Source organism: Phascolarctos cinereus, unplaced genomic scaffold (genome assembly GCF_003287225.1).
Source record: "Phascolarctos cinereus isolate Bilbo 61053 unplaced genomic scaffold, phaCin_HiC Scaffold_726;HRSCAF=1367, whole genome shotgun sequence".
Taxonomy (NCBI): Eukaryota; Metazoa; Chordata; class Mammalia; order Diprotodontia; family Phascolarctidae; genus Phascolarctos; species Phascolarctos cinereus.
In genome coordinates this window covers 227,803,452-227,829,106 of record NW_027556098.1, presented here as the reverse complement: position 1 = coordinate 227,829,106, position 25,655 = coordinate 227,803,452, and the positions used below count along the sequence as shown (strand labels likewise).

Below are 25,655 nucleotides of genomic sequence, written 5' to 3'. Positions count from 1 at the left end.
CCTTAGCTACATGGGACAAGATAAAGATAAAACAAATGGAACTTTAAAACAATTTGACTTATCTGTCTTTTACAACGGGATCAGATGTTCATTAAGACAATAAGAAGACATAATAATTTAGGGGCACATCCAATATTTGAGAGAGGTGGGGTAAAAATAAAACAGGTTTGACTTCCAATTAGTACACATGAGAGTTTATCTCCTCAACCATGGGGCAGTGGTCTTAGCAAGTATTAGCAATATTGTGGTATTTTCCAAAGCATCTTCTGATTTAAAGAATGAAAAAAAAACCCAAAACTGAAACTCACAAAGAAGTTAGTGGCACAGACTTTGGCCATTATGTCTGAGCTTTGTCTACATTTTAAAACTGAAAATATACTCACTCATACAGAAAAAGGAAATTGCCAGGCGATCAATAATTTATTTACAGAGTAATGTATCCATTTAGCTCATTGAAATCAGCATGAAACTTTTTTAATATGTAAAATAGCATTCCGCTCCAAATGATCCAAGCCTTTTAGTTATCTACTTTTCACATGACTTTAATCATTATTTTGATTTGTCAAGCCATGTAAAAATTCACATGGAAAGGAAGTAAAATGACATGTTCTCCTCCTTCACTCAATAGGAACCATCCTGATTTCGTTGCCATTTGGCAAATAGCAGAAAATGTGACATTTCAGTATGGTGGATACAAGCCATTTGTGCGTCCCAGGCAAGGCCTGCAAATTATACCCCTTGGATTTCTACTCCTTGTTGATTACTGTCACCAAGGGCTTTGTACCTTTACACGTAAACATAAAGACACTAAGAAGACCAGGACAACAGCAAGCAGAAACTGTAGGCTTACTGCCCCTAAGGAGCTCTCTCATTTTGAAGCTTCCTATAGGCATCAAACAAAAGGAGGGAGAAGAAAAATTTCTCCACTGGCACATATAAAGCTACTAATGCTTCAGAACTAATATCTTAGAAGGAAGGAAAATAAGTGAGTCAGTCAATGGGCATTTATTAAGCACTTACTATGAGCCTTTACTGTGTTAAACTCCGAGGAGGCAAAGAAAAGTAAAACAAACAAAAAACTTTCTGAGGAGGAGACACTGTACAAACAACTATGTACAGAAAAGAAATACATGGGACAAATTGGGAGCCATCTCAGAGAGAAGGCACTAAGTTTGAGGAGGATTGAGAAAGGATTCTTGCAGAAGGTAGGGCTTTTGCTAAGACTTGAGGAAAGCAAGGGAAGCTAGGAGGCTGAGATGAAGAGAGAAAACATTCCAGGCATGGGCAACAATCTGAAAATGATCAGAATTGGGAGAAGTTTCGTGTAAGAGGAACACCAAAAAAGTTTGTATCACTGAATTACAGAATATGTGAGGGGAGTATAAAGTGTAAGAAGGCTGGAAAGGTAGGAAAGGGTCTGATTATAAAAGCCTTGAAAGCAGAACAAAGGAGTTTATATTTATTCCTGGAGGTAATGGAGAACCACTGGAGTTGATTGAATAGGGAGGTGATATAGTCACATCTACATTTCAGGTAGTCCACTTTGATAGCTGAGAGGAGGGTGGATTAGGGTGTTGAGAGATCTAAGGCAGAGAAACCATGCAGTAAGCTACAAGAGTGGTTGCAATATTAGGGGAGAGAAGGTATAAACAAGGAAAGCTACAAAACTAGAAATGGCAGGAATTGACCACTGCTTGGATATGGAGGGGGATGAGATAAAGTGAAGATTTAAAAAAAGATAACCAGGTTTTGAACCTGGCTTAGTGGGAGGATAGTGTTACCCTTCAGAGTAATAGGGAAGTCAAAAAAAAAGAGAAAGTTTTTTTTGGCAAAAGATAAGTTCAGTTTGGGACATAATGGATTTAGGTTGTCTACAGGACACCCAGTGAGCCCAATAAGACCTTTCTATGGTATAGCAGAATGGCTTTGAGTGTCTATTATTTCTGCTTGTTTTATTTATTTGATTTAAAAAAAATGATTATGGGAGCTCAGATTTTGAAGGGACTTGAGAATTCATCCAGTTAGTCCACTCCAGAATGGGAACCCCTCTATTTAACATATCTACCAAGTGGTCAACTAGCCTGTGTTTGAAAACACCCAGTAATGGGGGGCCCAGACTATTCTACATTTAAACAATCCTGATTGATGGAAATATTTCCCTAATATGAAGCTGAAATTTGCATCTCTGTAGCTACCATTCCTAATATCTAGTTCCAACTTCTGGGACCAAGCAGCATAAGTCTAAAACATTGTCCACAGAAAAGTCCTTTAAAAACTTGAAGACAGCTATCATATACCATCACCACTGCTCCACAAATATTCTTTTCTATAGGCTAAACAACTCCAACTTTCTTTAACTGAACCTTAAATGGAAGAAACTCTAGGACTCTCATCATACTAGTCCTCTTCCTCTGGACACACTCCATTTTTGAAGCCAATACTTGAAAGTTGGATTGATCAGGGAAGAGTATAACAGGATTAAAATCATTCTCAGAATGGGTTCAGCAGCCCTAAAGCTGAGAATAAGCTGAAGCTAGCAATAAATGCACCAAGTGGCAGGCCTGTCCCTTCTTGAGGTTCTTCTTGCCCTAAACATAGCCGTGAAGGCTCGCTTTGCTGTCCTTGGCATTCACTGCCAGCTTCAGTTTATTCTAAGCTTTAGGGATTCTCATACCATTCTGAAAAAAAAAATTGTAAGCACCTTCAATTGATAATCCTTGCTTCCATATTCTTTAGATATATCTCTGTTTCCTTATCCTGTATGTATCCCTGTGTCCATCTTATGTGACGTGGCATGCTACAAGATGTTCAAGTTCTTAGGCAGAGAGGAGACCAAATAATTTGGTGATGAATCTCTACCTTGAGATCACCAACAGCTACATCATTGACAACAAATTCAATTCAATAAATATTTACTAAGAACACATGATGTAAAAGGCATTATATTAATTGCCAAAGATACAGGAACTAAAACTTAACCTGATCTTGCCCTCGAGGACCTTAAATTCAGCATATAAACATAAATTTTAGAAAATGGAAGATGAAGTTTAGTGATCGGGTGAGGCTTCCTGTAGGAGGTGGCACCTGAGCAGAGAAGAAGCTGAGCTTGAAGAAACCTAAGGATTCTAAGAAACTAAAGATTCTAAGAATACATTTCAGGCCAAAAAGAGAAAGAGAATGAATTCCAGGTAAGAACAACAACCCAAAGAGCATCATGGAACCTGGGGGAAAAAATGATGAGTTTAGAGAACTGCAAGGAGGAAAGTTGGGGTAGAACATGGGGTGCATTAAGCAGAGCAATGCTAAATATTAATGGAAAGATAGGTTGGAGCCAGATTGTGAAAAGCTTTAAATACTAATCAAAAGAGTCAGTATTTTATCCCAGGAATACTAGGAACAAATGAATAGTGTCTAACAGGGATACAGTCAGACTTGTGCTTTGGGGAGATTATTTTAGTAGCTATATGGAGAATTGTATTGTGAGAGAAGAGACTGGAGACTGGAAAACCAATCTGACTGTTGCAATAGTCCAGTAAAAAGGCAATGAAGGCATTATCTAGAGTGGTGACTGTGAGGGATGAGAGAAGGCATTGGATGCAAGAGATATTGTGGGGGAAGAATTGATAAGACAAATTGTTGAACAACCTAATTCTCCCCTGTCAACCTGTGCCCATTTAATTTAATTTATCATTTATCTGCACCTGGATTGCACAGTGGATTAAGTGCTGGACATGGAGTCAAGAAGACCTGAGTTCAATTCTTGCCTTCAACACTTGCTAGCTATGTGACTCTGGGAAATTCCCTTAAGCTCTCGCAGTCTCATTTTCCTGGTTTCTAAAAGGAGGATAATCATAATATCTACATCATGAGGTTGTGAACAGTTGAGATAATGTGAAGCACTTTGAAGATCTTAAAATGCTATATAAGTGATAGCTTTTACTAAGTAGTATGCAAATAGAGAGTAGGGCCCTGAGGAAGATGGTATAGCCTCCGACCCTCCAATTCTTCTGACAACACTTTCATTGCGGGCAATTGCTTCAAAGATTTTAAGGGGTCAATTTCTAAAGAATAGAGAGTTGGTTCTGGGTGTTGTGTAGGAAAAATGTCAAAGTTGCAATTACTATAATTCACAGCTATCATTTTGGAGGGTTGGCACTGCACCTACTAAATTTATTTTGGTAAATTTAGTAAATTTTCACAGATAATGATTTTTTTTTCTGTTTGGACTGAAGGTGGAAATTCAGATGATAAGAGAGTCCTAGCTATAGTCCTGTCATTTAACCCCTTCTCCTAAAGTATTTTATCCTTCTTTACTTTTCAGTCTCTTTAAATTTGATCTCTCTTATTCCATCCTCTAGATTTAAAATATATTTATAAAAACTGCTCTATTTAATAATTTTGCTTAAGAGAGGAGAAAAATATCAATGTTTTATTCTAACTTTGATCACATTGTGGTTTTAATTAGTTTGTGCCAGATTTTTTTCTTGAGTAAGCCCTCATGCAAAATTTTCCTTTAAGAAAAAAAAAGTTCATATGGATCATGGGAATCCCTACATATTAGAGACAGAATAAGAAGTGAATGAGAGCATGTAGAAAAACAGCTGGGAATATGTAGGGCCAGAGCTAGAAATAACTCTTGCTTTTCCAAGATATCCTATAAATGACTGTGGGTATTCACCAAAGAACTCTATCTTTCTACCTTTCATTCAGTTTTATACTCATGACTCATTGTGGTCAACAAAGTGGAAAAGGTTAATTCCATTTACTGAGAACCTTAGAAATGATATTTATAGTTGGATTCATTTGTCATCTTATTTTTAAGAGGTCAGGAGACACATTGCACTTTTTAGAACAGTTCTGACTCACTTTCTCCAGACTCCAGAATGGTGTTTTTGTTTACACAATATGCATTTCAGCCACCAACAGTGTGTGTAGCTCATGTTTAAAAACTGAGTATTGTTTGAAAGGTCTTCATGATTGTACTCAAAATTTTTAGAGAACATTATGTTTTTAGCTAACTGTAGCCTATAATACATAGGTGTGGGGAAACTAAATCATTTCTCAAATAAATACCTTTCAGTTAACATTACATCCTTAACTTTGATAAAGATTTTTCCCCTGTATAGTCATTGAATATAAGGAGGCTCAAATGCAATACTTCATTTCAGTAACCTAGATAATTTTAATTTGTGAAAAACGCTCATTTTAAGGGAAGACTCTATAGGGACATAAATTTTACATAGCATTTTGAAAACTGCCTTTTATGTTTTCAGATTAACAAAACCTGAAAGTGATCCCTAAACATTTTTACATGTAGAATTGAAAAAATGCAGGTAGGAAGCCAAATAATTTTGGTGGCCTATCTGGATCTTGGAGAAGGAAGCATTGGAGGAAGCATTATCCTCCTTTCAGGACAGAAGTGGAGATCTATATTGTGGACACAAATTTGCTGTCAGATACAGACACTTTGCTGCTTTGTTTGGCTTAGGTGTTTTTCTTTGTTGCAAGGGAGGTCTCATTGAGGGTGGGAATATTTGGAAATGTCTTACGATATAAAAAGAAAAGAGTATCAATGACACTTATTTCCCTTTAAAATAAATGGATGTGGAAAGGAGAGAAGAGGAAAGAGCTAAACTGCAGAAGATTTGGTTGGGGTCACAGAAATAAAGGGGAATCTCTGTGGACTGTCAAACTTTAAAATTTCCAGAAAAACTTCATTTCCACTCTTCATTTATTACCATCAAAGTCCAAAGACATATTCTTCCCCCCCCCCCCATCACCCACATATCACCCACAGCAAGTTGTTTTGGAAATAATAATTAACAAGCAGACTCATTTTTCAAGTGCATCTCTTTAACACATTATTCCTGTAAAGTGAGTAATGGACATTGTTATCAATAAATAAATGGAGGCACAAAATGGTTAAGGAGTTGACTAAGAGAATGCCAGCATGACATTGATGGCTGGCCTGATTGTTTACTTTTTTGAATATTCCCCAAAGCTCCTATGGGATGCAAATATTATTATCAAATCAACATATACTCTTGAAGCTGGATATTATAGTAAAATTGCCTAGTCAGAACTTACCAACTTATAGATAGGAAAAAAATTCAATAGACATTTACTGAGCACCTAGTGTGTGCAAAATAGTGTGAAAAGTAAAGTGACTTGTCCAGGATCACATAGCTAATTAAAGCCATGACTAATAAAAAGCAGAACCATGAATGAAACCTGATATGTCTACTCCCAGCTCTCTACTCTCTCAGGTTCCTCCCATCACTTCATATGGCTACAGGTTGAAGAGCATCTGTCATAACAAACATAATTTTGATGAGGTGACATATTCACCACTATGAATGCTGCCTCCTGATTAAAAATAGACTTAAGAGTTTTCAATAAGAGTCAGTAGCTTTGAGTAGTTCCCCAGGTGACATGCTCCATAATCTACTCAACCACACAGAGGAAGCAGATTTCAAACACACTCCTAAAGCAGAGGGTCAAGAAAGATAAAAGTTTTTCTTAAGAGTTGCCTGTCACATTTACATGCTTTACAATGTTTGGTCTGTCATGTTTTGTCAATAGCTGTTAATTAAACAGCATTGTATTAAGAAAAATCATCTCGAATGCAGGTGACATCTAGCAATCCTGAATTTGAGTCAAAATGAAAACTCTAGGCCATCAGAAAATCCTTTGTTTTCAGCTCATAATCACCCTGGTTTTCCTGTTAGCATGCTAGAACTGCTAAGATTATTCAGTCCTCCAGGGTCTATTTTTGGCCAGGAAACTCACTGTTAGCAACATTAAATTTGTCCATTTGTCTGACTAACAACTGTGGCACAGAACAAGAAAGTACTAGTCCTCTGAGGGCCTGAGAAGATCTCTTTGGCCAAAGAAAGAACTATTGTAAATAAACATGGTTCTAGGTCAAAGGTACAAAAATCACAAACTTACTCTCAAAATGTGGCTCTTCCTTTTCTAGGTGAAAAGGGAGACTGTAACTTTTTTTTATTTTTATTCTTTTTTATTTTGTTGTTGTTGTTGTTCTTGCTTGAGAAGCTAATCCACTCCTTTATGTCTTTAAACCCCATTCTGCTGTTTTGGAACCTTAGGCCTTACAACCATCTTCATATCCTCTGCCCACACACTCTTCCGAGGGTACCAATAACTTGTTAGAACACTGGGAAGATATTCTCTATTTTTCCTCCAAATGACTGAACTAGGGGAAGTCCTTAAGTTAAGCAAGCCCTTAGAAAACATGGGCAAAGGAAATGGTATGCTTTGAAATCTCAATGGGGAATAATATATCTGTGATTAAGGAAACACTATTATGATATCTGGGGTATTGAAGGTCAAGCTCCTATCTAGGAAGAGGTCTTTGACCAATAGAGCTCGATAAGGGAAACAAAAATTCAAAGTCACCTAAGTCCAGAGATGATCACATATTTTACTTAAGCATAGGGATAATTCCTACTTATACATGTATATGTACACACATTTTGGTGTATTTTTTAAAAAAAGAATGGCATCCTCAAATCATAGGACTGAATCAGAACTCAAAACCATATCTAATTATCCCCTCAGAAAGAACTACATTTAACCCATCTCAGAAAAATATATCCTTACAATCTTTAGGTGAGTATGCACGTATAATATGTGTGTGTGTGTGTGTATTACTAAAAATGAAGATTATCAAATTTTAAGAATAAATAAAAATGAAATTATAAGACTGAGGATGATGATGAAGCCTGATCGTTTCTTGACAGAGAGGTAATGAACTAATAATGTAGTAGGAGAAACATTTTTGGATGTGGTCAGTGTTGGAACTTGTTTTTGCTTGACTATAGATATTTGTTATAAGGGTTATATATTTTATTTTTATTTTCTGTAAGGGGGAAGGAAAAAATGCTTGACAATTAAAAGAAAGAATAAATGAAGAACAATTCAAAAGGACAAAAATCTCAGATCTTATTTAATTGTTGCAAAGGTTAGGCTAAGGTTCTATTCTATCCCTTTGGAAGATGGTCATAACAGAGAGCGAACCTAAAAGAGGGAGACCCTATTTAGCATGACTTAAACAAATCTTCTTGGGTTTTTTTGTGGCTTCTGTGTCATCTGATGACTTTTTTTTTTTGTTAAGCAGCCAAAACTTGAGATCATGCCATCTCCTGCAATCTATGCAGTTCTTATAGTCACATATAATTTCAGTTGAAATGAAAATAGATGTCAGGCACATATTTATGGCATTTTGTGTTTTTATTTGTAATTACAGGTGTGCCATCCCGAAGCTAAAAGAGTAAAATGATCCAATTTCATTTTTATTTTTGTGTTTAAAAAAATTATATAGTCCTGGATTTTCCAACTACAAACCATAAGCCTTATTTTGCTTTCATAAAATACAAAAGGGACGTTAGTGATAAGTTTTTGAGTACCATATGAAAAAAGATGCATGAAAATAGAACACTGAATGTTCTTTTTTATTTAGGATTAATTTCTGAGGTTTTAGCAAAACCATTTGAGATATAATCAATCTTACATTACTGAAGAAAGAAATCCGGAAAGATACAACAACATGCTTAGAATGCAAATATATGAAGAATATGGGCTAATCAATAAAGAGTCTTTCTCTTTATCCCTTAAATCTATTAAAGTGGTGGAGCTGGGGATCAGAGCCCAAGGAATGCTTCATTGAAGAGTTTGGTATTCTCCAATTATCCAGTAAACAAAATTAAAAGTTCTATAATTTACACTATACTGTATTGTTGAGAAAATATTTAAAACAATGAACGCTGATGGGTATGAAATTTCAGGAAGGGATCCACTCAGTAGAAATATGAACCATGAAGAAATAAGCCCTTCTAGTCTGAGATGCAAGAATCTAGCAAGACGATTGAAGTGGTCCATAGTTAGAGATAGCTTTGTTTAGATCTTCAAGACTGGAAGCTAACCCTAGGAATCCATAAATCCTGCGGAACTTTGGTTAAGTGACATTCATAACCAAGAACACCCACAGGAAAAACTTGAAAATTGAGTCACAGACAGAAAGATCAGATTACCTGAGGTACACACATCTCCACTTAAGTGAGGGAAATAATGGCAGGAAGATTTTTTTCCCCTGCAGTTATTTTATAGAATCATGTTATGGTAAGTTTGGGTCTAAATAATACTTTATTGAATTTGTGTTGCCTACATCCTTTTTCTAATCTTGAAATAGAATATCTCTGATCTTTTGATATCATTTGCTGGGTCTAAATAAATTTTACCCCTGATATATATTGTCCTAACAAAAGGCTTTATTTATTATGTTTTATTACTGTTTGTATCTCTCACTTTTTATATAGGCAGAGGTACAATAATTAAAATGCATAATATACAGGTTACTGAATAAAAATGTTACTTCAGTCTTTCTTTCTGCTCTCCTTAATGATAATAAATCATGTTACAGTTTACGTAGACAGTATGAAATCACTTGAGCATCCTAAGGATCTCAGATGTGCTCTCAACAGAACAAAAGGGTAAAAATTAAAGGAATTCTTCTCATTATGAAAAGATGGGTAATAGTTGTTGAAAAAAATTATCCTTGTTTCTTCCAGTGTGGACTATTTAACAGGAAATCCTGTTAGCAACAGCTTGCCTAAAAAGCAACTCGGAGGTGGGGTATTCAGCCAGCCAAATTGGGTGCCTCTGGAGCATCCAAGATCAGCTTTGGACTTGGGTCAAAATGGGCCAGGTCCAGAAAGCCTGCAACCTCCCTGGAGTGAGAGTTCTCCAAAAGGATAAAGCTAGGCAATCTGCTCTGTACATGTGAAAACAAAGTGCCTTCTATGTTTTCTAAACATGTTGGGATTTTTGGAAAGGTTTTCTTGGGCCCAAATGGATATTCTGGTGGTGCTAGACAGTGGCAGGAGGTAGCTATAGCTCTGAGACAAAAATCGAATCCAGATTGGTATAACAGCCTTTTGTATGGGTCAGATTCCAGTATAAGTGGGGTATCATCCAAGAATAAGGTGGCCAGATACTTCAAGGATATTTAGGAGTTTCAAGGGAGTAGCAAGAAGTCTCTGATTCTGTTTCTTTTTATACTGAGGGTTTTCAGTACAAACGCTAGGCAAGTCTGAAATCTAGAAGACTTTTCTCAGTACTTCTAACATTTTCCCTTGTTGGCAGTAAGAATAATAGTTCACAATTACATTTCATAATTTTACAAAATGTATTTCTAAGAAGAACTATAATGAAGTAGGTAGTATAAGTACTACCAATTCCCACTTTACAGATGAAGAAATGGAGGCTCAGAAGTTGGAATACCTCGGTTAGAGTTCTTATTCTAATTCAAAGACCATGTAACTAAATGGTGCTGAAGGTGTGTGTTTTGTTCCCTGAAAGACTAGTTGAAGTGTAAGTAAAGAATCCCAGAAGGACATAGGGGGAAAGAAGGGGAAGAAGAGAGAGAGAGAGAGAGAGAGAGAGAGAGAGAGAGAGAGAGAGAGAGAGAGAGAGAGAAAGGAGAGAGAGAGACAGAGAACTCCCATTGAGGAAACTTCCTTTACCAATGCAGATTTGCAAGTAGCCATCAATTTATCCTCTTGAAGAGCTCTTTGGGGGAACTGAGAGGTTTAATGACTTTCACAGAGTCACACAGACATATGCGTCACAAGCAGAATCTAAAGCCATCAGGACAGAAAACTTGCTTTCACAACACTATATTACTTCTCAGATGTAGATATATTTGCCACCTGATACTTTTTTTTATCAACTAAAAGATTCATTGGTGTTGATAAACAACTTTTTAAAAGTTAAAAATTTCTTTAGTCTCAGAATCATATCAGTAACCCTCACAACTGATATTTGATTAAGAAATAGAGGTGAGACAATAATTTCAGAGTTATCAGGTACTTGTGGGACTGAAGCCTAGGTTAGAGTAAGAACCCTTGGACAACCTGAAGGATAGATTGAAGACACTGGCACTTGGAGGCAGGAGAAAGGAAGAAGCAATTGGGACCAGCACCAAGGACAAAATTTGACAATTTAACAAGTCTTACTAAGATAGACATAGGGAGCAGTTGGTAGAGGGGCAAGACTGCTGAATTTGAAGTTAGAGGATCTGAGAGTCAAATTTTGGTTCTAGCAGTTATTATTTGTGCAGCCTTAGTCAAGTCCTTTCCCGTTTCTGAACTTTGGCTTCTGATCTATAAAATGAGGGAAGGGATGTATCAGATGACCTCTAATGCTCCTTTTTGCTTCTAATCTAGAACATGTAATCTAGAACATAGTTGGTGGTAGTCAGCCTCTGAAAATGGGCTATCTCTTTGGCACACATGCTGAAAATTGTAAATGTAATAAGAAAGACATTAGATTTGCGCAAGAAATATGACACCTAGCCTCACTAATTTCAGTTCAGTCTTCCCCATTATGCTTCCTCATTTCAATTTAGTTCAACTGAACCCATCTAATTTGTCTTTTTTTTTGAGGGGGGGAATTAGAAATGGAAGGTGAAGAGATATGGATATTTCCTCCCTTATACTGTTTTTTTTTTCACCTTGAAATGTATTTGAAGATTTCTCTACTTTTGAGAATTCTAAGGGAATCCTCCATATCCAACTCCTGATTATTCAGATACTGATTATATACTATAGAGTATTCTTCAAGCTCTTTATTTTCTTTATTACTCCTTTTTTCCACACGTTCTTTGCCCATTTCAACATTTATTAACATTTCCAACAGAGGTATAAGAAATAAATAGATTAAAAAATATCTTGCAGGTTACTTATAGACAACTTGTAAAAAAAAATGAAAGATTCAGGAATTTGAAACTAAGAAATAAAATTGATTTGAGGGTTTTCTGAGGAATTTCCTTTATCAAGATAAAGTTAGCCCAATTTACTCTGAATATGGATGTCCTTCAATGGATCTGTGAGCTCATCAACGTGGGCATTTCTTCTAATAGTTCTCGTCACAATGCATTCCATAGGTTATCCTGCTTGTGTGTTCTCCCATAAATACTACCCAGTGGGTAAACATAATGTGCTATGAGTCTCTCCTCTCTTATTTCAACATTGTATTCATGTAAGAGTAGTATGTAAACTATCTATTTACCTACCTCCCATCATGTGACCAGCCCACCTCCTTTTTCAGTCAGTCAGGCAGGCAAAAAGCATTTAACAAATGCTTACCATGCACTGAACAACATGATAAGTATAGGGGATATAAAGAAAGTCAGAACAGTCTAAACTGCTTTTTTTATATAAATTTCATCACTAGAAATACCCTGCAGATTACTCATGCTCACCATATGTATATCCAGTATACATTGGATACCTATAAATCTGATTTTTCAATAAAGTGTGTTAATCTATGGTTCATAGACATAGATTAACTGGAAGAATATTGTGTATACATGTATACACATATACACACACCACACATCCACAGGACATCCATAAGTACATACACATATGTATTTGTTATTGAGTAATTTCAGTTGTGTCTGAGTCTTCATGACCCCATTTGGGGAGTTCTTGGATATACACATATGTGTATATGCATGCATATGTGTACACACATATTTTGTTTGCTTCAGGGAGCAACTTGAGGTCATTGATAGTGCTGTACAATTTCTCAAATGTAATCAAGTTCACCATCTTGTTCCTACTCAATTTTGGGTCTGGTTTATACTGATTAACTGTGATATCTGAGGACATAAGCATTGATAAACCAAATCAATGGGCTGCCTAGCCAATTGAATAACAGAATCTGTCCCAATAGGCATAATTTTTCACTTATTTTATTACTTTGTGGATTCTAAGGTTGACCTCTTCTGAACAGCTGTGGACCTCATTTAGGGGTTCTGTAGTATTCCAGTGCTTAACATAATCAATCTGATGTCATTCATAAACAAAAGCATATAGGGAATCCCTATTTCATTTGTAATGTCTGATTAACACTTTCTATGACAAAGCAGACACATTTGGTGGGCATACTATCTCCCTGTATTGCTTCATTTGATAGAATCACTAAAGTAATTTCTGTTATTCCATCTGTTTAGGAATATTGGATGATCTTGATTTATGCTTGGAGATGCCCTTTAAGGGTAAATTTTGTTCTACTGAATAAAACATATGTTTAATAGTCAATCAATTGCAAACACAGTGGAATCTTGCATTCCTGGCATGTCCAGTCAATTGTGCACCTAAAGATGTGGTCTGCTGTAAAATATTGTTTGTGAAAGCCTGTCTATTCACTTTTTTTTTTTTATCAAAGCTGATGTCCTTATATAGATGAATTATTCTCATTAAAATTTTGTAGAGATGAGAAAGCAGACATTTGGGTGAGTAGTTAAAACATCTCAATTGCTTTCATCTTGGTAACATCTATTTTTCACCAATTATTTGGAATCTATTCTTCTTTCAGACATCTTAAAAACTGATCTCTCAATGTCTTCAAAATGGTATCACCAGCATTGCTTTCTTCTGCATGTGTTCTTTTCCAACTGTTCTTCCTAAATTTAATTTCCTTAGTGATATTTCCACTTCCTTATGGACTTTGATGTAGCATACAAACATGGTGGCTCTACTGTATCAATGAAGGAAGAAGGTGTTTGACAGATCTTTTCCAGAGTTCATCTGTTTGTTCTTCTCCTTCCAATGTATTTATTTAGTGCTCATGGGGTAATCTTATTTAATTGAATCACACCAAAAATTCTGAAAACTCATTTTTCCTGATACATTTCTCACTCTTTCATGAATTAATATTACTTATAATCTACTATATCTGGTCATTTGAAAATAAGTGCAGAGTAATGCAATTGCATTGATTTGTATTGTTTAAAAAACATTATGGTTGAGTCTAGTCGACATATATAGTGTAGTTAAAGGAGCAATGCACTTGGAATGAAATGATCTGGGTTTAAGTCTCTGCTTTCATCTTTGCTGGTTTTGTGATAAGTGGACAACTCATAACCTCTCTGAGCCTTTGGTTTTCATCAGTAAAATGGAGCTAATAATTAACAAACATTGATTAAATATATATTCTACGTCCTACACACCACGCTAGAAAATAGTAATATGAATACAAAGAAGGAAACAATTCCTAATATATAAATAATGAACAAAAAGGGAATAAATACCAAGTAGTTAAATACAAATTATTTTAGAAGGGAGGATGATGGCTACTGAAGGAGTAGGGGAAGAATTAAAAAGGGCTTCAACTGGAAAGCAGTGCTTGAGCTGCATCTTGAAGGAAGAGAGAGATTTTATGAGGTGTAAGTGAGGGGGGAATGCATAATAGTCATGGGGCTGACAAATACAGAAGCATAGGGACAGGAGATGTTTAATTATAATTGAAGAACAAAGAGAAAGCCAGTTTGGCCTGAGCATAGGGTTTGGGAGGGAATGTGCTATTTAATAGTGCTAGAAAGCTATTTGAGGGCAAGTTTGCAAATGTTTTAAAAAATTTATTAAGAAGAAATTTGTTTTGTAAAAGCTATTACTAATTTTCTGTGACATTGTCAAGATCAGCGATGAGACAGTAAATCTTAGTTACCCATCACAGAAAACAAGCAAATAAGCTTACAAAGACTAATTGATTAATACGATCAAATAAAATGACTGAGGTGTAGTTGCCATTTAAAATTCCATTTTTAAATAAAAATTAGAGTAGTTTTAAAAGAAAAATAAATAGAAATCACAGTGAAAATGGTTATGAACATCAGAGCAGAACACAATGAAAACTGCACAGTACATAAAATTCAACAGCTTTTCTCCATGACATTACATATTAGTATTGTTGTAGCCAGTTGAAGCCATTCATTTTGGTTTTTAAATCTTTAATATGAAGGCTTTACAGATAACTTTTAGGCAACATGGGCAAAGCAATACCTCTTTTATATGACTCTAAGCCTCACGACAATCAAATTCAACAAACATTTAATGAGCACTTACTAGAATTAAAAAACAAAAATACTTTCTGTCCTCCTGGAGTATACATTTTATTTCATGTAGACTTCATATGTAAAAGTTATCAGTATAAGCATTGCATTTTCATGTCTCCATCTTGTTATCAAATAGTCAGGCTGCCAATTTAAGTTTTATTAAACAAGCTAATTCAGGTAGGATGATCAGAATTTCTCAACTCCTAATTAACATGACTGATTGTCTAACTTCAATGACTAACATCTGTTGGATGTGTTACTGAGTAGCACAGTTCAATTCAGTTCAGTTGACAAATGGGGATGGTAAAATTGAAGTTGCTTCAAGAGAAACTACTAATGTTATCCGCTTTGCTACTATTCCATCATAAAGGCATTTTGAGACCACATTGAGTTATAGCTGGGTTTGGCAAGCAATGTCTCATTGCCAGTTTTTCTGTGGTCCCATGAGCTAACAATGTTTTTTGCATTTTAAACTATAATTTCTTTTATTTCAAATACAAATTATTTAAATGCAATTTATCTAAAAGTATAAAAATCATTCTTAGCCCACTGTCCAACAACTATGGGGGCAGCTAGATGTGGGTCTGGATTGGGCTTACTGGCCATAGTTTGATGACCCCTAGATAGAGACTAAGACTCTCCACAGAAGCTGCCAGGGAGATAATGCTTCACTTGAGAGAACTAAAAAAAAGGGTGAACAGTATATGATGTAAGTAGTACAGCAACATGGTTTATTGAACTTGATGCAAATGCTAAGGTAATCAATGGATTACCTACTGCTAACTCTTCATGAGATATTGCTGGAGCAAGATATGATCTTCATGAAAATTTACCTCATAATTAAATAGAATTTTTACTTTGTATATTGGCATAAAGGGTTAATACTTTGATTATATTTTTTTTAAAAAAGAGATATTACCATTGGAAATTGAGGGAGAAGTTGTATTTAGCAGAATGACATTGTGGTTTTGTGGGAAGAGCTTTGGGTTGTAATTCCAGAAGACTGGAATTCTTGTCCTAATTCTTACTCAATCTACTTAAAGGGACTCCAGTCATTTCACCTTTGGGAGAACGTCACCTCACTTTGAAAATGAAGATTCAGGTCAACTTAACAAACATTTATTAAAGGTAAGGGGTGGGGTTATAGAACAATGTCAGTTCCCTATCCTTAAGGATCTTACTCTCTAATTCACCCAGAATATAGCTAAGGCTTTTGCAAGGAAAAATGGGATAATATGGGTGAAATGATTTTGATAATTAGAATGTAAGCACCTTGAGGACAGGTACTTTTTCCTCTTTTCTTTGCAGCACCAAAATCTAGCGTAATGTTTTGCACATGTTAAGTACTTTAATAAATGTTTGCTGAGTTGAATTACAGAAAGATACGAATGTGTTGTTAAACTATGTAAAACTATCAATTCCATGGAGATTTTGCCTCATAGTTTCCCCATTTCCCCTTTTCCCCTGCACTTTTCTGCTTATTCATTGTCCTCTACTTCATCATCACTTCTTATTCTTCATTTCTCATGCCTCACCTCCAGTCACTTATTCCCTTTGCTTCAATTCCATTGGGAATCTCTTCACTGGCTGTCTGCCAGCTATTAATGCAGTGCTATTTATAGATCAGAAGATCTCAGAGGTCAAATAGAAATGGGTCCCACCCACTTCAGCCTACCTCTAGGCCTAAAGTGACCTTATTTTCAAACCCCTTGGGTAAGAAAATAGCTCACAAAATAACAGTGAAGTTCAATATTTTTGAGCAGTACCAGGGGAGAGAAGAAGCAGGGCCACTCCAGGTGTAGAGCAGGAATGATGAAAAGAGCTCATTTACATCCAAGAATCCTTCTTTGGGCTTCATTTGGCCCAGTGCTAAAATGAACACTTGGAATTATAACAAGAGAATCTGGAAGAGTTTTGTTTAATGAAGTATATTTATGAAGCACATCCAATATAATAAAATCCCTAAATCTTGCTCTGTGGTCCACAACATAAAGTGAAGGGATTGGCTATGAAATGCTATAATATGAATAATCTGAACATATATGTTAAAAACAGTAAGTAGTTGGAATATATCCATTCTGTGGCATTTTTATTCTGAAGTCTAAATACTATTATTTGTATTTAAATACTGTTACTTACACCTTTTCTACTATATTTAACATCCAGGAATATGGAGAACTAAACATTTTATAAAACAACTTTTATAAAGTTACCATGACATGTTTTTATAAAACCATCAAAAATACATACACAGACATATACATATTATAAAATTATAATGCATATGTATTATAATGCAATCAATGTACTTATTGATACAAATATGCAAGCATTTAAATTCAGGGTATTCCAAAAGTCTTAGTGTAGTTTTAAGCTTCAGTAGTTTAATATTAAACTTTTAATAGTTTGATGTTAAAATATTAAAGATAATTACTATATAAATAAAATGTTAAAACTTCTGGGGACAAGTATATATATATATATATATATATATATACACATATATATTTATGTGTTTGCTTATGTGTGTGTGTATGTGTATTTGTAAGTGTGCATATATAGATATACACACACACTCCTTTATGAGTATGGGCACTTATTTTATCAATACAGATAGCAACTTCTCAGTTGGTTGAGTAGATGTCTTCACAAGTTTTTATGGCCAGAAACATTTATTGATTGGTGGACTTTTTTTTGTAATAAAAGAGAAGCCAAAGTTAATGACCAAGTATTTTTCAAAGAGGAGACGATTTAAGCAGAGTGAGACGTCCTATATAATGAAGGAAATCAATATCTCTTAGGCAGAATTAGGACCCCAAATTTATCTTTATTGTTTTCTCACCTAAAGGATAATAATTCTTCTTGCCAATATTTTAAGGATATCCAAAGTTTGAATATAGAGGAATATTTGCCATCTGCAGTAGATTTCTACCAACTATGAAGGCTTTAAGTTGCTTCAAGATGGGTGCTATATCTTGTGATTTGTGGATTCCCCTCTCCTATATGCCCAAGCTTACTTACTTGCACCAGTAGGGGCTGGTAAATATTTATTAGTTTATTTTATTCTCTATTCAGAAAAAAAACCCCATGGCATTTTAAACTAAGCCCTCATAGCCTAGGTCATAGCCATTTGGTATTTAGATAGCATTTCAAATAGTAGATTTAATACTTTGAAACAAAAACTTCAGTGGGGTGGGATCACTTTACATGTTATTTTCAATCAAATGAAATATTTGTAAAGCACTTAGTACAGTGCCTGCCATAAAGTTGATACTTAATAATTGTGTGTTCTCCTTCCTCTTCCCTTTCACCCTTGAAGTACCGTCAAAATGTGCAAAGCTCATCAAAAGTCATCTTCAGGAATTAGAGTTCACTAGTATACTCACTACAATGGGAAAGAGCCCTTGAACTCCAAGCCCTTTATCAAAAACTCTTATGCATTTCAACTCTAGCTTAATGAAAGGGAAATCAGATTCACCTAGTTCTGGCTTGTTAGCAAGTTCCCCATTGCATTATCATTGAAAGCACTATGTCCCTGACTTTTTAAAATAATGCCTTTACTAAAGTCTGCTTTCCAAGTGGCATTGGCTGTTTTTTTTTAAGAGAAAATTTACTTTGAACATCCAAGCATTTACTATTGGTTATGAATTTTAAGTGCATTCAAATTTGTACATCTGAATATATCTGAAAGAGTTCAACACTATTTTGATCCTATTCACATTAGCAATGATTTAATAGACATTTCCTTCTTTTTCTATATCCATCACTGAGTGAAAAAAATATGTGCATTGAAATTATAAGAGGCCTAAGCTGCATTTGCTGCATTGGACTCTGTGACATCTGCAAATCCAAATTTACTTTACAGATAGCTTGACCACATGACAAAATTCATCAGCTAAGTGCCAGATTTGGAGGTTCTTACTAATATAAAAAATAATCACCATAAACAACTCATTCCAATTGGCTTATTATCATTATAACCACCAACATTAGCATCATAATCTCTACTAGGCAGTCTGTAGTGGAACTTTTTGCTGTTCTCCAAATGGCATAGAGTTTGGGATCTTTTCCTACTGACCACACAGCATTATGCTATTAATATATAAGTCCACTCTGATTTCCAGCATAATTATAATTTTTATGTCAAAAGATTTACAGCTTCATCACCCCTAGCAATATTTCACAGCTGTAGAGAATGATTTATGCAATAATGACTTAAACTGTGAAATGAAATCCTCAAAGGAAGGGCTGTCATATATTAGTACTTAAGATAACTTGCTTTAAAAAAAAAACAAATTGATACTCTGATAACACCTCCAGTTGTAGGTAGTAAATTCACATAGAGATTTGGTTTGAGTTTGTTTCTTTCTTGGTTAATGTTAATAGAGAAGTATGCAGTTTGGGGAGTAAATATGAAGTTCTTGCACATACATATTTGAGTTTAAACAACTTTTAGTGACTCTAGGCAACTTCGGAAACAAATTCTTAGAAACAATGTCTCTTACACACAATCTTTGCCACAATTTTTGCTCACCTATTTTGACTGAACATAATAATGTCTTTTTTTTTCCTTGTGTGATTTGTTCATTTGGTTTCTTAGCCTCACTATTCCTATTCTTAAGATGTTGCTAGCTTTTAGCTAAAAATGACTGGGAAGTAACAAATGGAGAATGAATTAAGGAAACATAGATTGAATACGCTAAAGGAAATAGCCTCAGTAATAAAGAATTAAGGAATCATTAGGAAAGCAAAACTGTCTTCTTTCTATCCTACTGTCAAATGTTAAAACATCAGGAATTAACCATGATGTGCTAGCAGATCTACAAGGGGAAAGAGTTTCAAAGCATTTTCAAAAGCATTGAGCTTCTGAGCACTCACTGATTTTTGTGGGAATCATGGCAATAAAACCTATGTACTTTGAAGAGCCTACCAAAACTTCTTAACTAGTAGCCAAAACATGAGCTTATTGCATTCAAGGCATAGACATCAAGGCATGTGAACATCATTTCACTCTGTTGGTGTCTTCACTATCACAGTTCAGCATGGAGTAAAGTGGTTATCTTTGTGCATTCATGCTATGTAATTGAAAAGACATATTCCTCAGGAAAAATTTTAAAGATTTGCTTTCCTCTCCCCCTTACTTGTCAAGAAAGACAAAATAGTAAGAGTCTCTCTTTAAACACAAAGCTCCTTAAATACTGACAACTGAGTTAAAGCAGGAAAGGAAACTATCAGAAGTGGAATTGTCATTCTATACAGTTATCTGTGTTTACATATTCTGAAATAAAGACTCTAAGGACTCCAAATCTTTAAACACACACACACACACACACACACACACACACACACACACACATATGCACTATGCTAAATCCACATAGTTAAACAAAGCACCCACATGGATGCATCTACATTAGCCACATTCTCACTGCAGGCATTTTAATAACCACCTTTGTGGCTACATTTAAACTATCTTATTTGGGTGTTTTCTACTGAAGGAACAATTCTATATTGCAGAATGTAGCTACACCCCCTTCCCCATCTGTAATATGTGTATTCCTGCCTGAAGTGTATTACAACTAAAATGGGAAAATGCAGGCTATTAAAAGATAGACACTATCTAGGGGGATCTGAATTCCCAGATGAATTTCCTACTTGAATTCATTAGGTGAAAGAAAAAACCCAACAATTAAATGAGAATAACTAGTATTTGACTAAACTGACATCAACTTTTACAGCAATAATTGAAACAGAGCCCGTGTCTATATGACACCAAACATTCAGGAAGAAAGCAGTGGGAAGGGAAAATGCCCTCAGCCAAGAATCCAGATGATTTTAAATATTCAAATGATGTATAGATAGACAAGTTGGGCAATTGTCTGAATTTGTCATTTTTCCCCCCAGGTGTTTTGGTCCTGTGTAGCTAGAACAATAGTCTACCAAGTAATTTTTGCAAGAAAGCTCATATTTTCATGATTAGAATGATTAAAATTGATTAAAAGGTAAAAAATATATAATTTTCAAAATAATAACTATTTTTGTCTTTATGACCTCAAATAACCATCAAAATGATGATATCATACAACAGAGGGACCAACTGTTGGCCAAAACTGTTTTGCTTCACTGGTTATTTCCAAGGATACCATGTGAATACTGGATATGGATTGATATGTTGTCAAAGCATAAATCAGTGAAGATCTGAGGACAGTTTTATACCATTCAGTTTTCACATTATAAGAAGTTAGAGAAAAGAGTTAAAACTTTTTCTTATTTGATTTTATCATATATAGCAATGAGTCACATAGCATGATAGAAGGTATTTAGCACATCAAAAATCTTTAAAACTTCTTGTTTAGCAATTTATTAATAATCTTAATAGACAACACTCTCGCAATGACTTCTGCCAATGGAGTCATCATAAAGTCACGTGAATATGTGTTAATTAACAATTCAAGCCATTAATAGCTTATATAATATATATAACTTTCTTAATTTTAATACCATTACTGTTAAGTTGTACTATCAATTTCATTAAATGTATATGGTTTGAAAATATATCTTTTGACCTGACTATATCTGAATACCTACATATACATGTGTATGTACACATATTTGTATTTATAGACACATATATTCCATTAAATATCTACTTATCAAGGAAATATATATGCATACATATATATTTCATATCAGTTGACTCTCAATAGCAAGGACTGAATATATGCCCTTGAATTTAACCTATGACCTTACATTTTGAAAGTCCCTTAAATTTTCAGTAGTTGTGAGGTATAAAAGTAACTTTCATGGTGCCATATTTCTAATTCTAATTTAAAAACTAAACCTTAATAAATGAACAGTCTGTGCTCTTTGACTGAACATAGACTGATTGGGGAGGTTTCAGCACACCCTATTTATATACTACTCAACCTTGGATATCAAGAAACAAAGATAACAAGAAGTACCTACTAATAAATACAGCTGAGTAATCTAAGAAACTCCTATAGGTAACTATAAATAGTTTATGTTCAGAAACAGTTTCCAGGGAAGATTTAGTTTTAAATTATTTTCTTGCTGGGTAAGTACTATGGTACTTATAAAATGGTAGATATTCCTTGATTACTAAAAGAAAAAAAATAAAGTAAGCAGAGGAAAAAAAACCAATTCCTCACTGGATCATTAGGTTACTCTACTTACTAAACGGTTTAGGTGCAGTAGATTGACCCATGAGTTGAAGTAGCTTACATGATTTTAATTCAGTAAGGTAGAGCTCAAAGTCTAAATAGTACACACAAGATGGAGTAATCTTGCTGCAGTCAAAGTGTCTGCCTATACTTATCCAGTTGGAATTTGAATACTGGGTGGTTTTTTTTCCATATATGCACATAAGAAACCATTTCAAAGGATACAAATAATCAAATTTAAGGGATCCTCAATAAAGAAACTTTACCATTTTTGTGATAGTAGGTGACCTCCACTTTCCTTTCCTCTGACCCAAGCAATGCCTGGGCAATTTGGGCAATATCATGCCTCTTGGTCTCTGGCCCATGAAGGAAATCACAGGTGCATGGTTTCTGCATGACATCTGGTCTGGAGAACCCAGTCATTTCACAGAACCCATCATTGCAGTAAATGATAGCGCAGTTCTGCACTCTGGCATTTGCAATGATGAATTTTTTATCTGTAATAGAAAGACAGTGATGCACATTTAAAGCTTCCATAAAACTCCCATAAACACTGGAACAATTTGTTGCATAATAGCACTGCAGAAATGCATAAAATATTCTGTAGTGAAACTAATCTAGACTTTTTACAAAAAAAAGCATTAAACTTGTAAGCAACATTGTTGGGTCACTTAAAGAAAGTAATGAAAAATCATTCCATCAAATTGTGTGAGAATAATTTAATCGAGTGGCTTGTTCTCATCCCCTGCAACTCTCAGGAGCCCAAAGTCTCACATGGAAGGATCAGCTGGCTCTATGATATTTTGAGGATACTATTTAATTTCAAGTTAAATATTTTCAAAACCCAAATAGTGAAAGATCTTGTAGCTCTCTTTTAAACCTTGATGCCTAGGTAACCTGCTCAACTTTCACATAGTATCTATTTTTTCTTTAGTTTTTTGCCTGGACTTATCATATACCACATTAATCTCTTTTTAAGGAATAGTAATTTAAAAAACTGTGCATACAATCATCACTCTTCTAGCATTTAGTATTACAAATCTTCACCCTTTCAAAACACATGGACTAGAAACATCACAACTTCACGTTACTTTTTTTCTTTTCTTTTGCTTCATTTGGGACCTTCATGTAAAGTTATAGATGTTAATGCACACATTTCATTTTTTTTAAAAAAAATAACAGAACCAGATTCCTTATCCCTGGGCAAAATGCACAACACCAATCTCACACAGTGTGCAAGTTTCTTCCTTACATAACTTTACAGAACATCAAATTATTAGATGCAATTATCAAAATAACTCCACAATGTATAACCTTAAATGGGATGCTTAAGATGGTGATTTTTAAAAAGTCTCAAATATAAGTTAGCAAGTGTAGGCTTTAAAATTAATGCAACTATGTAACAATGAGAATACTGCCCACAATAGTAATCCCATATGAAACCATTATATTCCCTGTGGTTGTGGGTTTTACCTAATTCATTTTATTTTCTAGTAAAAAAAGAGAAATGCAAGGAAATTTAGATATTAAGTTGAAATATTTCAGGTAGTCAATAGTCTGCATTAGAATGCATCATAGATCAGAAACCTGTCCATGCAGAACATCCTGCTAGGACTATATTTGCATTGATTTAATGCAAAGTTTAGCCATATGAAAACTAAGCAGCAAAGATCACTGTCACATTCCAGCTTTGAAACGAATTCAAGTTTAAATACTTTTTTCTAGTTGTTCATGTTCAGAGTATTTCACTTAATCACAACATGTTGTTCCATTCTTGATTTTTACAAGTCTCTAAAATAAAAAAAATCTCAAGAAACAATACAGCAGTATTATATAGACACGTTCCCTTTAAGATAGTGAAATAGTAGGACATGAAGTAGCAGGCAGAGAATGGGGCAGTGGGAGAGGAGGGATCAAATTGCCTCTTATAATGGAGACAATAATCTAACATGTAAATCAAAATTAATTTCAGAAAAGGGTATCCCCTCCGTCACCCAAAGCTTTCGATTTGATTTCACAATCTCACTTGAAACAACCCGGAGTTGCTCTTTACAAATCTTACAAGGCAGCTAAAACAAAGTACTTCTATCAAAACAGAAAGAGAGGGAGAGAGAGGAGAGAACAAATGAACTTACTTTGCCCTTCAAATTTCCGTATGATGGTCCCCAAAAATGTATTTTGTGGTGCCACATGACCTCTGCGAACAGGCATGTTTACACCGATCTTCGGATCAGTTCTCTCCCTGGACACAAGAGTTCTCCAGTGATCTACACGGCTACAGCTCAGACCACTGAGCGAGCTTCTCTTTGTGACAAATCATCCTCTTTTAAAACACCGAAATCTCTTCCCATTAGCACCACTTCTAGACACACGCTTTTCCCACTGGAGCAAAATCCATTCCCCACACCTTCCTGAGGGGGGACCTCGCACCGGACTGTCGTTTGGTGAGATGGTTGGGGGGAGGGGGTGGTGGAGAAGGAAGGAGGACAGGAGGCGGGGGAGGGGGGAAGCGACGGGGTGGCTGGGGGGAGGGAGGGAGTCACAAGTGCAATCGATCTGTTTCTTTACTACCAAACACCGCCAATTTCCCAGAGCAAATGGACTTAACCTGGCGGTTTCCCCGAGCCGTGGCGATGTTTAAGGAGACAGGAGACTTCACCCTGTTTTTGATGAAGGGAAGAGCAAAACGGAGGGGAGTCAGCGAGGTTGACGTCCCACCCCCAAACACACACATACACACACACACACACACACACACATTCACACTTGTGCAGACACACTCCCTTTATTCTGGGCTTCACCACCATACAGCTCCGATTACTCAAGCGTAGTTTAGGGGAAACCAGCCAAGACACCTCCCAAACTCAATGCAAACACCTACGTTAGGAAGGTGAGCACCCCAGTCCCTCAGTCACTTGCTAGATGCCCCATCTCCTAGCTCCTCACGCAGTGGCTGCTGAAAGCACTCATAGCTTCAAAGAAGAGATAAAGAGATGGGGAAAGTAACCAGGGAGGAACATCTCTTGCCCCTGGTGGTACTTAAGGGATGGGTTTCAGGATTAAGCCTTTAGCATGGAATGCTTAACCTCGGGGAATGGCAGGGATTCCTGGGGAGCAGAAACTGGCGTTGTTGGGGGTGGGGTGGTAAAGCTCTCTGGCGTATGTATTGTCACCACTGCCTGTCCCTGCCCTGGCTCCGGGCGCGGCGCCACAGTATCGTGCAAAGGCTTCCTCTTTGCAAAGACTGCCCCCGCCACAGAGCATGCCCAGCTTCACTGCTCCAGCCTCCGAGGAGTTGAAACGCGCGGGTTGTTGCACTTCTTCAGGTGTTGGTCTCTGTGGGCACCAAGGAAAGGCAAGGAAAGGCAAGCTCTAGCAGAGCATGTGGTCCAAAACAGAGATGGAGCCTGGGAAGGGTGAGGCAGGACGAAGGAGGGAAGGAACAAAAGGTGGGTGGAGCACAGAATTATCCACGTTGGTGTGGCTTTTTCAGGGCCATTTCTAGTCTATTACACGTAATGCTTGCGCCTCCCTTTTCTTTCACCTACTCT

General features: G+C 35.8%; 1 protein-coding gene across 1 annotated transcript in view; it reads right to left on the bottom strand.

The window, feature by feature from the left end:
• The window catches only part of KCNH7 (potassium voltage-gated channel subfamily H member 7), a 567,074-nt gene extending 542,515 nt beyond the window's left edge, over positions 1 to 24,559 (bottom strand). The window contains exons 1-2 of the mRNA XM_078146161.1: positions 24,240 to 24,559; positions 22,371 to 22,601 (exon numbers count right to left, since the gene is read on the bottom strand). Coding sequence (XP_078002287.1) covers positions 22,371 to 22,601; positions 24,240 to 24,315 — 307 coding nt within the window. The 5' untranslated portion in view covers positions 24,316 to 24,559. The remainder of the gene's footprint in view (positions 1 to 22,370; positions 22,602 to 24,239) is intronic.
• Positions 24,560 to 25,655: the final 1,096 nt, after the last annotated feature.